This window comes from Dioszegia hungarica (assembly GCF_025882075.1).
Source record: "Dioszegia hungarica strain PDD-24b-2 chromosome Unknown MKK02contig_8, whole genome shotgun sequence".
In the NCBI taxonomy this organism is placed as follows: domain Eukaryota; kingdom Fungi; phylum Basidiomycota; class Tremellomycetes; order Tremellales; family Bulleribasidiaceae; genus Dioszegia; species Dioszegia hungarica.
The window spans coordinates 3318859-3330659 of NW_026515770.1; the positions used below are offsets into that span (position 1 = coordinate 3318859).

An 11801-nucleotide genomic window follows, 5' to 3' on the forward strand; every position below is an offset into this window, starting at 1 on the left:
CTCGCACCCTCACTCTCCGCCGACCGCCTCATCTCAAGCCAAAGAATGATCTTCCCAGTCCGATATGCAGATATCTGTCGTACGCTAACCAGCGTCAGCCTTACATTCCCTGCTTCCCATCAGCTATAGGAGGTCCACTTACCCCAGTATGCCCATTTCCGTCCCCACCACTTCCCAAAGAACGGGATAATTACAATCGACAAAACCATCTCCATTTGCCTCAACGACTCTTCCCATTCCGCCTGGATCATAGCGGACTCTTCATCCCTGTCGTCATCCGAGGATGCTGTTGATGATGCGGCGGAGGAAGAGCTTTCGGAGGATGGGTAGGAGATGGAGGAGGTGTTGTCTCGGGGAAATTCGATCGGCATGGCTGATGTGAGGAGGGAGGTGTTTAGGTCCTGCCTAAAGTCAGCTCGGATCTCGATGCATCACGGGGAAGCAGCAGCTCACGCTGGGCCGGAAACGCTGCTGGGCGCTATACGACGTGATAGCTTCTGTAGAAAGGTATGATATGATGCGAATGCGAGAAGCAGAGACGATGTTGTAGCTCCGCTCGAGCCGGTGGAGGCAGACCCAACCTTGTCCATTTGCTCCTCATCCCTCTAGGCCTGCCTTTACCCTTCATTCCGCTAGTGTCTTGTACCTATACCCGCGCGTCTGACTCACTGTATACCTATCAGCTGTAGCAATATGAGCATACCATAGCGCTCGCACCAATCCCTCGAGCTCACGCGCCATGCCGCCCCGCCAGGCCTCCTTCTCTGCCTCGTCCGCCGCAGGTCCCTCGAACAGCGGATCTCGGGGCGGTGCTGCGTCGCGGAACAGACGGTCTTCGCAGATCAAGGAGACGGATCTAAAGCGGATAGAGAGCAAGGCGGAGGGCTTGGAGGTCGAGGAGTTTGGGCCGCCGAAATGGAGGACGGTGCTCAACAGTCGGGCGGACCTTGGTATGTCCTTTCGCTTACGTCGGGGCTGGAGTTATACCTTGCCCAGTGGAGCTTACACGAGGGGCTTGTATCAGAAGGGGCGCTGATGCTGCAGGCTATCCTGACTTCTACCCTTCTAGACCGGGATTCCACCAACCAGAAGACGTCCTGACTGAAGAGAACGTCAAGAATGGTTTCGTGGCCAAGACTTTCGTCACTGTTGGGGTGAGTGGTCCATCGGGTTTACAGCTGACCCCAGGCGGAGAGCTTCTCGATGCATGGTCCAATCAACCAGTACCTCCTCAATGGAGGTATGGAGATGCTCATGAAGATGGGGCAGAGTATCATTGAGAAGAGGGACGAGTCGATGCCGCAGCTGGCGTCAGTCCTTGCATTCGTCGGAGGGCTGCAGAAGCTAATGATCAGAGAGAGGACCTTCCGCATCCCACCCCGAGTGACGTACAATGAAGGTGGGCGCGTCCAGTTCTTCGCGGATCTCGCCAATCCCGCCGTACCTCTGCACCGTATGGCTCGGGAAGGGAAAGCACCGCGCGACTTTAAAGGACTCGAGCTGCTCGACACCATGTTCGCCCGCGTCGTGCCCACTCGCCCAGGTGTCGCAGCCGTCCCGACCACCTCAGAGCCTATACCCGTCGATAGGGCACTATGGTTCATCCGCGTCCTGGGCTCACACGAGATCGCCGCGCATCGCCAGCGAATTCAAGCAGCCGGTCCGGCGGCAGCTCCGTCGCCAATGCCCAATACGCCTAGCTCGAGCGCGGCTGGTGCCGCCGGGACTCCAGCGGCGGCGCTGTCGAGTAACGACTGGTATACTCAGGAGTTCACCAATTTGTTTACGTCCTGGCTGAGGACGCAGCTGGGGCATCTGGTTCTGCCCGCGAAGGGGTCGGCCCAGCCGCCAAAGGCAGCCACCGGGGTTCTAGGGGACGAGAAGACCAGAGGGAGGTGGTTGGCAAAGTGGAGTTACAGGTCAGTCCTGGCGTCTTGGAGGACGCAAAGAAGAAGCTGACGGATAGTACCTCGCTCCTCCGAGAGCTACATACCCGCCGACTAGTCTCGACACGCTCGCTCATGGCGTGGCTCGCGGACTTTCAACGTACAGCCAATCTCGCCCAACTCGGCTTTGTCGCTCAGCTTATTGGCGACTATCTTCCGGATATGCTACACCACCTCGCCGCTGCCCGAGTATGCATCAAGGGCGCATGCGAGAAGATCAAAGAGGTAAGCTTCAAAAAAGGGCTGCACTGACATTAGATCAAGGCTTCTCCTGCTGCTGGCTCAATGACCAAGATCCAAGGAATGCTGGAGAGTATCATCGAAAAGCTCATCAAGGGCAATCCAGAGGTACTCGTGGGTCCGTCTGCCTGGAAGCAGCATCGCGAGCTGTTGTCGGCGTTCGCTGCCTCAGAGGTCGTCGAGGAGATGGATCGGCGGAACCATGCGCTACTCTATGTACCTGCAGAGAGCAGTACTGCTAGTCCGCGGCGCAACCAGATCGAAGAAACATCTGTACGTCCCCAGTTCTTAACCTCGCTGATATCCAGAAACTCGACTCGATCTCTGCCGAAACCAACATGGTCGAGCTATGCCGCTCCTTCTTTGACGGTCTTTCCTCACCCACCTCCCCATCTCTCGACCTGACCAAGTTTGAAGAGAAGGTCTTTATCCTCCTCAACTGGGCCATGGGGTTACGACATCTTGGGATCCACCGGTTCTACGCCGCCCACACCCTGCTCCGGCTGTGGACCGAGCAGCGCGCTGAACATACTAGCCGGCCATTCGATATTTTTCCCCAGCTGTACAGCTGGCTCGATACGTCCAGCGCGGCCAAGAAGGACCGGAATGTCCAAGCGATCGGTATTACCTTTGGCGAGTTTACGCGCCAAGGCATGTTCTCGTACTCGCGGTACCTGCACATGCTTATTGCGCGGGGATATACGGCGAGGTCTCGGCCGAACGGCCCGAGAAGCCATCACATGGATCTCTTGAGGTCCATACCGATCTTTGTGGTGGCGAAGGACCTGCTACAACAGAGAAGGATCGCGCTGTCGGGCGACGACGCCGAAGCGAGGGCGAGGGACGATGGGGAGGAGGAAGGAGCGATGGAAGCGTTCAAGGAGGAGTGCAAGGAGTATGTGCCGGAACTGTACGGATTCAGTGAGTGATCAGTCGCAGGTCCCATAAGCCGAGCTGACGAGATAGAGCGGTATGGGCGTAGCGCGGCGTTCCGGGATGATGTGGATCATCCCATGCCCTCGACGGACGACATCACCCGCTTCATCTTCCTTCAGGCTAGATTTGAGCTCGCTGCGGAATCCCAGAAGCGACTCAAGCGGTACGTTACACTATACATGTGGTGAGCTGATCAGCAGGCAAGGCAAAACTCCAGCGATGAGCCCCTCGACATTCGCCCGCGTCATCCACATCCTCCACATGTGCAATGGATACTCCAGTATCGCAGACTTTATCGTCCGCGCCACCCGGATCAACGACAATCAAGAGATTCTGCGCATAACCATCGATATCCTCCGGTGTCACGCCGATACATGGACAGCGATGGATCGGTGGCCCGTCATCGTCGATGCGTTGATGGAACGCTTCCATCGTCTGGATCGAAAAGACATCTATCATCCGAGACTGCCTAGGTTGATCATCGATTTGGCGGCGCAGGGGCGAGCAAAGGAGGAGGATGCGGAGGAGGTCCGGAGCTATGTCGAGTATCATGAGAAGGTATGTTTCTGACGTCGGAGACGGGCTGACATTCAGGCTTGGTATGGATCGATGGGTTCTCCAAGCGATGCTCGGCCTAGTATGCCAGAACTGCGACGGTCTTTTCTAGCGCACGACATCGACGCGGCAAAGACACTCGGTCAGGCGCTGTACGACCGGCATGGGCCGTATGCGGGCTGGGCGACTGTATGGTGGAGCACCATCACGGATGTCCTCAAGGCGCTGAGCCTCGCCTCGGAAGGCACTTCAGGCGTACTCGATGCTGTCGCGGCGCATATCGACCAAGTGACGGGCTTTATCGGGTTCACGATCGACCAGGTCGTTGGCGAGTGGCTCGACACGGTTCGGAACCGGTACGAGCTCTTCTCGGCGGTCTCGTCTATCCGACAGCTGTTTCTCATGCTCGTCACCCGTCGCCGGTTGTCCACCCTCACTCTCCTCGACAAATACATCTATCCCCTTTGGAAATCCTTCTCGGCCACCCTCCTCTCTTCCCGACCGCATCTCTCCCCATCCCAACTCCAAGCGCTCGACACTACCGTCATCCTCGTACAACAACTCCTACTCACCAAACCTCCAAATCCCGCCATCTCCCCAATCGGACCCCAAGAGGCTTTTATCGCGTATACTAGCCGGTCCCAGGTCTTGTCCAACCAACACATGCCGGACTTTATCCGTCACCTTCCTTCCCTAGTCGTCCTGGGTTCCATCACCGTGCCGGAACGTACACGAGATCAAATATCCCTCTTCTTTCGGGACCTATCGACGATCCCGGAGTTCAAGGCCGCGGCGTTTAGGCATCTATCGTTGCTCAAGGACGCATTCCTTTCGAGCGAATGGGGCAAAGCCGACCCTGCCGTCGAAGGCGGAATGATCGAGACTTTGAAATCCATCATGTCGGAGGGCGGCTCCCCTAGCTCTTCAGCTATGCCCTCCCTACCTTCCAGTGGCCGGCTAAGCGCCTGGAGATGGACGAGCGTCGTGCTGGAGATGAGGGTCGAATTCAAACGGTTAGCGATTCGGCTGCACGGACCAGGGGCGAGGGATACCCTCCGTCAGCTCGTTGGGGAGAGCATGAACCGTGAACACTCGGCGGACGACGCGGAGCTGTTGTGCGAGACGTTCAAGGGGATCGACGCGGCGGTGGTGGGTGAGATAGTGGCGGTGGGGCTCGATAGGCTCGGTGTGCTCCTCGGGCGAATGATGCAGGATGAGGGGGAGGCAGAGACCGAGGCGGGGGAGCAGGGGAAAGGAGAGGCGGATAAGGCGATGGATGCTGTGTTGCGGATTATCTGCAGTGCGGGCACAGAGGGCCTAGGCGGGGACGCCACTGTCTCTGGGGCGAGACATCGGATGTTGGATCTAATAGGGACGGTTCTGGGCGCGGTGGGGGAGCAGTTGGGATCGGCGGATGATACTCAGCAGGCGGGGCTATTGCTACGTGCGGCGCTCAAAGCGCTGCGGTTCACGTTGGGGCTGAATGTCATGGAGACAGCGGCGATCACTGCGCCGAAGCCGGACTTTGTCAAGCTGATTGTGGCGTTGCTGCGGGTCTTGACTGTGAGTACTGGTGTATGACTGCGCTGATGACAGGCGATGAAAGGCTCGGACATGGCTGAGGTGCAAGATACGCTGGTCTACGTTCTGGACTGTGAGTCTAGCGATTAAGGACGAGGTCATAGTGCTAATGAGTAGCTGCTCCGGCCGCCACTCGTCCGGCGATTCACCTCGCTCTCCTCGCTGAGATGGCTACCGCTCCTGTCCAGCATGCGCTCCGCCTCTCTCCCACCCTGGTCGAAATCCTCCCGCGATTATCACCCACTCGGCGCCACATGACGCTCACCACGACCAAAGACGACATCTCCACCTCTTACCCCTTCGACGACCGGCCATGGGAGTTGTTTGAATACATGGCGCCCTTCCCTGCCCAGCGGGGCCACGCGGACCAGTTCCTAGCTGTCCGGCCATACCAGGACACCGCTTCTCTTCCGGTCGCGCTCTTTGACCCGCTCATCCGGCGGGACGCCCTACCTGGCAAGAATACCGACAAGCCCGTCGAGGGGGAGTTGAGATGGGAGGATCTAGCGTCGGAGCGGAATCTGGGGAATGGGTTGGCAGGGGAACCTATAGCTGCGCGACAGCTCGCTACTTTGCTCTATGCCGGACCCGAGCAGACCGCGGGACCCAAAGGTCTACGCTTGCAGACGGCTCACCTCGACTCGCATTCGCCCGATCCAAGCCCCTCTTCCCTCCCGCGCCGCTCTTCCACCCGGATCGCCACCGCCGCTTCGGCGTCCGCTGGCGCTGGTGCGTCTTCCTCCCGCCACCCAGCGGGCACCGATCGGGACCCCATCAATATCGATGATGATGGAGATAGCAAGGACTCGGATTCCGACTCGGACGATTCGGATGATCTGGAGATTATCCAGCCGCCGACGAAGCGACAGAGGACGGGAAGCAAGTCGTCCACTGCGGCGGTGGTTGGTGGACGGTCGACGACGGGTGGGAAGATGCCGGCTGCGGCTGCGGCTGCGGCTAGGAAGACGACGGGCGGGAAGAATGTGGGGGGCAAGAGTGTGGGAGGGAAGAATGTGGGGAGAAAGACAGCGGGGAAGGCTGTCAAGGTGAGGAGGTAGTAGATGCGTTGTATCTGTGTGCTGCGACCGCTGTCATGAGAGAGGGTGTTTGCTATGTAATCTGCATATTCCTACAAGGTTGATGACGTCTATAGACAAACTGGGTCCGACAGACATAAGCGACTCCGCCCTACTCTACTAATACAAGATGATGATAATAGCTAAAACCCCAAATAATGACAATCCGCTGCCCAAAGACGCCCCTACTCGTCCCTCTTCCGCTTGGCCCCAAACGCCGCCATCGCCCCCTGCAGTTGCTCTGCCCCTGCCTGTCCACTCCCGAGCACTATTGCCTTGAGCAACTTGTTCTCATTCTCGAGGCTCGACTTGTCCGCGACGAGCTGTGCCACTTGCGCTTCCAGTTCCTCTGCAATAATGTCAACACAGTCCTCACCGAACCAGAGGTCGGAATAGAGAAAAGAAGAAAACATACTGGCTCTGATCTCCAAGGCATTCTCCCTCTCCTTCTTCTTTTGCCTGAACCGCGCGCTCGCCTCTGTGTTTCGCCGCCGCTTGTCCTCCTCGATCTCAGCGGGCGGGGCACCGAGCTGCTTGAGCTTCTTGGTGCCCGATAGCCGCTCGCCGTTCTCGCCGTACACCTCCTCGGGCTGTGGCTGTTGCGGCCGGGGGATGATGGAGGCGGTATCGACTGAGTTGGGGGTAGGGGCGGAGGAGTAAGGGAGGGGGAGGGTGATGGGGAGGCGGTAGCCGGTGGATGAGGAGGCGTGCTCGTTTGCAAAAGCAGCGAGGAAGGCCTCGATGGTAGGTCCGCTCTCTCGCTCGTTCTTGCGCGGAGCCGCCGCCGCAGGTGAGGGCGAAGGGGCCGCATAAGCCGCCAGTGTTGGGGCCGGTGTGGGTGCTGGCGCAGACATCATCCCTCCGTGCCTACCGCCCGCCGCTCCCCTGTGCATCTCCGCCTTTGCATCATGCGCCGCTGGCGAGACACCGCCAAAGTTCTCAAAGAGCTGGTCGGTGTGCATAAAGTCCCAAAAGGCCTCTTCATGCTCGTTGTTGATCGCCTGGGAGGGGGGCGACTGAATCGAGTTGAGGTTGGACAGGTGGGCAGGGAGGTCGAACATGGTAGGAAGAGTGAACGGGATTGGGGTGGGGGAGAGGGGGATGAAGGGTTGTTATATGACCAGGATGGACGGGCCGATTCGGCCGAAGGTGGCTGGGTGGCTGGGAAGCGCTGAAGGCCAAAGTGGGGATGAAAGGGTGGTGTGAACGCTCCGCCGAGGGTGGAGGACGATCCTTTAATATGACCAGGGGTAGGTTGGTGTTTCGTCGAGTGATGCACGAGTAATGCGGATTCTCGATGAAGGCGCGGTGCAAGCACGTTCTTGGGACGTGGTATTTCTTTGAGTGGCAGTTGTTTGACCTCGCTTGGCTAGGTTTGTCTCGCTAAGGCGTATAGATGCGATGTATCTGGCTGTGATGTAGTGGTAGGATTGTCGTGTATATGCACAAGAGGGATGTCAGCAATTCTACTGTAGTGTTGGAGTCAAGAGAAGCAGCGAGCAGAGTCGATGGAATCGAAGAACACAGTTCCGTCATAATTACCCCTTCCGGTAATAATCAAAAAGGTACCCGGACAAGCTGCTTGATCAGCTTATTCCGATTTGATCCCGCTGCCACACTCGTGGACCGGCGAGGGCCGCCCAGGGCCAGCTCGGCGATAAAGCCGGTCTGTCCAAACTCCGATGACTGGCCCGCGGTGCGAGAGGAGAATAGCTTCCGTCTGCTTGTGGCTGCTCTGCTTGTGCGCAATACCTCGTTGATAGCTCTCCCTCTTAGCCATCAAGTATCACTCTCGAGGGAATAATCATCATGCCCGTGAGTAGCACAGCGCTACCTATAGCACAGCAGATCAGGGCAAGCTCGGCGAAATCGACAAAGGAAACGGACGATGCCAGCGGAACTCGGCAGAGATGGATGGACAGGAAACAGCAGGAAGTTGGGAGGGTTGTAGATGGATCAGAGGGAGAGGGGATCATTGAGGAGGAGGGATACTACACGCCGTACCGACGACCGACACCAATACCCGACTTGCCGAGCTTGCCCGCTTGATCTGCTCGGCCTGATGCCCATCTGCGCATAACTGACCCCGCAGGTCGCCCAGCCCTCCACCTTCAAGCGGTTCGTCGAGGTCGGCCGTGTCGTTCTTGTCAACGACGGGCCTTCCGCCGGCAAGCTCGCCGTCATCGCCGAGATCATTGACCACAACCGGGTAGGTCTAGCCTCACCGTGTCTCTCAGGATCTAGCTGACAAGTAGGCCCTGATCGACGGCCCCAACACCTCCGTACCCCGTCAACAAATCGCCTACCGCAACCTCATCCTTACCCCCTACACCATCTCGAAACTCCCCCGGGGTGCCGGAAGCGGCGCCATCAAGCGCGCGGTCGAGAAGGCTGGCGTGCTCGAGAAGTGGGAGCAGAGCGGTTGGGCCAAGAAGCTTGCGGCGAGGCAGACGAGGAAGGTGCGTCTAGGATCTTTTTGAGTGGCAAAGCGAGAGGAGCGGCGGCAGGAGCCTGGACGGAGGGGAATGACTATATTGGTCGTACTATGGCTGACTTTTAGAACGCTTCCGACTTTGACCGCTTCAAGATCATGCTCGCCAAGAAGTCGCGTCGGGATCTCGTCAGGAAGGCGTACGTGAAGGAGAAGAAGTCGGCTGCTTAGAGGGTGTGCTGGACTAGGGATATCAGAGGGGTGTAGAGAGGGGAGTCGGAGGCATTGCGGGCGCCCCAAGGGTCCGGGTGTGCTCTTGTAGAGAGTTTGGGTGACGACGGGGTCATGCATTCTCAACTGGCATCAACGAACAACGGACGCTCCACGTTTGAGATTGGAAGACGGGGGAATGGTGCTCGATTGACGGAAGGACCCGGTGGCAGCTGCTGCCTTTGCGCTTCTTGAGAATGGCGGGCTAGTGCAGGCACCTTTGGAGATCTGTCGCAGCATCAAACGCACGCCTGGTCTTCGAGACATCCCAGCTCAGTCTAGGTCTCGCACATTCGTATGTCCACCGCAGTTGTCGTGCGATCAATGCAGTCGCTTTCACTTGCTAGCGAATGCTTCTCTGAGATCGATGACGGCGCCAAACTCTAATCCGGGCTCGACCTTTTTGCTCAACAACCAACCTCGCTGAGCTTTGTCCATTGTCCAAGCGTTGTACTGCATAACTGTGAGACTGATTGATCGACTCGACGCGGGTAGACAGGTGACTACCCTCGCCACCCCGCCCTCCGCTCCGCTCCCCCACCCCACCTGCTGCTTGTCAGCACCGCACCGACACTCCAAGCTCTGATCACTTCGGTCCCGAGGAGAAAACAAGTCCGAGCAACAATACACACACTTGCGACCAACTAGACATCTGCTTTGATCTAGGCACGAACGCTACTCGGACTGCATTTTCCACCGCCACCGCCTCCCCACACTTCGCAGCTTTAGGCACCATCAGTGTGTACATCGGTCACGCACACCATCAGCCGTCAGCGTCCACCCCTCCATCACATCAGCTCCACTCGACACCGCTCTTTCCACCCATCGCCCGCCCGCCCGTCCTCTGGTCCCTGGACACCCACCAACCTCGAGGCATCCTCACTACCGCAGCAAGGGACACGGGCGCATCCATAAGCGAGAGATCTAGCACGGTCCTCTTGCCCCTTAATCAACAATTTTCCCCACCCCGCCCTCGCTCGTCTAAGCAATATATAATCCCACCCTTCTCCCCTCGCTCTTTCCCCTCAGCGATACCCCAAGCTTGAGCTGGGACTCTTGTCATTGAGAGTCACCCCCACCAGCGCCAAAACCCCCGCGCGAGCGAGGTTCCCACCTCGTCCTCCGCTCTCGCCCTTCCCCTCCCCTTTCCCCCTCCCCTCTCCCTCCTCCCTTCTTCCCCTCTCCTCGAACAGCACCATGGTATGTCTATCTCCTATAACTCAATACGCCGTACATCACCGCGCGCAATGCATGCTCGCCTCACCTCCATCGCTCTACTTCGTTGCCAAGGTCCCAGCTGACACCTCAGCCTTCACAGGCACGGATGCTGTTCAAGATCACGGTGCTCGGGGACGGTGGTGTGGGCAAGACCGCTTTGACGGTCCAGGTCAGTTTGCCCATGCGCTACGACTTGAACGGCTCAAGCTGACATCATAGTTCACCATGTCCTCTTTTGTTGAGGTCTGTTGCTGATTCTTCCTCCATACTGATCACGAATGTTCTGAGGAACTTTGGCTGACGAGACAGGCTTACGACCCGACAATCGAGGACTGTTACCGCAAGCAGTGGGTCGTGGATGACCAGCCCTGTCTGCTGGAGGTTCTCGACACCGCGGGTCAGGAGGAGTATACCGCCCTCCGAGACCAGTGGATCCGGTAAGCTTCCCTTTCAAGTAAGATCTCGATATAGAGCTGACTCCTCAGGGACGGTGAGGGTTTCCTCATCGTCTACTCGATAACAAACCGGCGGACGTTCGAGCGCCTGGACCGGATCCTCGAGCGCGTCCACCGCGTCAAGGACCTCGACCCACCGCCCTCCCCCTTCCCCCACTCCCCGTCCGGACCCGGCGGCTTCGTTCTCCCCTCCCCTACCTCCCCCTCCTCCTCCACATCGTACCGCCCCCACCCCTCGACCCCCCGCATACCCATGACCATCGTCGGCAACAAACGGGACATGGTCGGCCACCGCGAAGTCTCGACTGAGGAAGGTCGGGGTTTGGCGCAATACTATGGCGCCGAGTTCTTTGAGTGCTCGGCCAAGACGAACGTCAATGTCGAGGCGTGCTTCAAGAGCTTGGTACGTCAGATCAAGGCGCAACGGCGCGGAGGGGACGGAGGGGGAGGTGGCGGTTCGGGTGGAGCGGGAGGGGCCGGCGGGGGTGGGTATCATGGAGGTGGCGGAGGCGGATATGAGCGGAGAAAAAAGAAGAAGTGTGTGATTTTATAGCACAGCTTAGGCGAGTTTAGGGAGGAGGGTCAGAAGAGAGGAGCCATCACACTCAGTCGGGCTCGGGAGGGAGGAGAGGAAGGAGAGCCATCACATCCAGTCGGGCTCGGGCGGCAGAGAGGAAGGGGGGAGCCATCATATTCAGTCGGGCTCTGGCGGAGAAGCGGAGAGAAGGGGGCATATCTTTGGAGCAGGGGCCAATCCGACACGTCGTGCTCGGTGGAGAAGAGGCGAGAGAAGGTGGCGAGAGAAAGACCGGTCTGGGTACAAAGTAGAAAAGTGGAAGAGCATATCTGTTGTCATCTCTAGCATTCTGGGTCTTAGGTAGTCGTCCATAGATGGTGAAAAATGTATCAGCATCAGCAGTCATGGCTTTTCTCGACAAGACGTCCAGCTTGACTCAGGTAGAGTGTTCGGTCAACGCATACGATAGAGCAGATGATAGGGTGTGTGGTGAAGTCTGCGGTGAAGTCTGAGGTGGGTAGAGTTGTTGCAATTCATCCACAGCCAATCCCCTCCTCGTGCTGTCAAAACAAACCA

The 11801-nt window shown here is 58.2% G+C and overlaps 5 protein-coding genes across 5 annotated transcripts; 3 read left to right on the forward strand and 2 right to left on the reverse strand.

The window, feature by feature from the left end:
• Positions 1–28: 28 nt before the first annotated feature.
• MKK02DRAFT_45001 (uncharacterized protein) lies at positions 29–590 on the reverse strand (the record flags this gene model as incomplete). Its single annotated transcript, XM_053093186.1, has 3 exons — positions 29–84; positions 143–405; positions 454–590. The coding sequence occupies 3 exons, from the start codon at positions 588–590 to the stop codon at positions 29–31; spliced, it is 456 nt and encodes a 151-aa protein (XP_052946073.1).
• Positions 591–739: 149 nt separating this feature from the next.
• MKK02DRAFT_45002 (uncharacterized protein) lies at positions 740–6316 on the forward strand (the record flags this gene model as incomplete). The annotated part of the gene is made up of 12 exons (XM_053093187.1): positions 740–950; positions 1045–1154; positions 1189–1310; positions 1356–1919; positions 1967–2171; positions 2205–2459; positions 2495–3107; positions 3153–3285; positions 3323–3680; positions 3717–5240; positions 5274–5331; positions 5376–6316. The coding sequence occupies 12 exons, from the start codon at positions 740–742 to the stop codon at positions 6314–6316; spliced, it is 5094 nt and encodes a 1697-aa protein (XP_052946074.1).
• A 203-nt stretch (positions 6317–6519) lies between these two features.
• MKK02DRAFT_45003 (regulatory protein cys-3) lies at positions 6520–7395 on the reverse strand (the record flags this gene model as incomplete). The annotated part of the gene is made up of 1 exon (XM_053093188.1): positions 6520–7395. One exon carries the CDS (start codon positions 7393–7395, stop codon positions 6520–6522), a length of 876 nt encoding a protein of 291 aa, XP_052946075.1.
• Positions 7396–8420: 1025 nt separating this feature from the next.
• Positions 8421–8996, forward strand: MKK02DRAFT_25914 (ribosomal protein L14-domain-containing protein; the record flags this gene model as incomplete). Its single annotated transcript, XM_053087114.1, has 3 exons — positions 8421–8543; positions 8590–8793; positions 8895–8996. Coding segments are annotated over 3 exons (429 nt in total), but the record flags the coding sequence as incomplete, so codon positions are not given.
• Positions 8997–10359: 1363 nt separating this feature from the next.
• MKK02DRAFT_37090 (P-loop containing nucleoside triphosphate hydrolase protein) lies at positions 10360–11261 on the forward strand (the record flags this gene model as incomplete). Its single annotated transcript, XM_053089558.1, has 4 exons — positions 10360–10422; positions 10473–10496; positions 10563–10690; positions 10739–11261. 4 exons carry the CDS (start codon positions 10360–10362, stop codon positions 11259–11261), a joined length of 738 nt encoding a protein of 245 aa, XP_052946077.1.
• Positions 11262–11801: the final 540 nt, after the last annotated feature.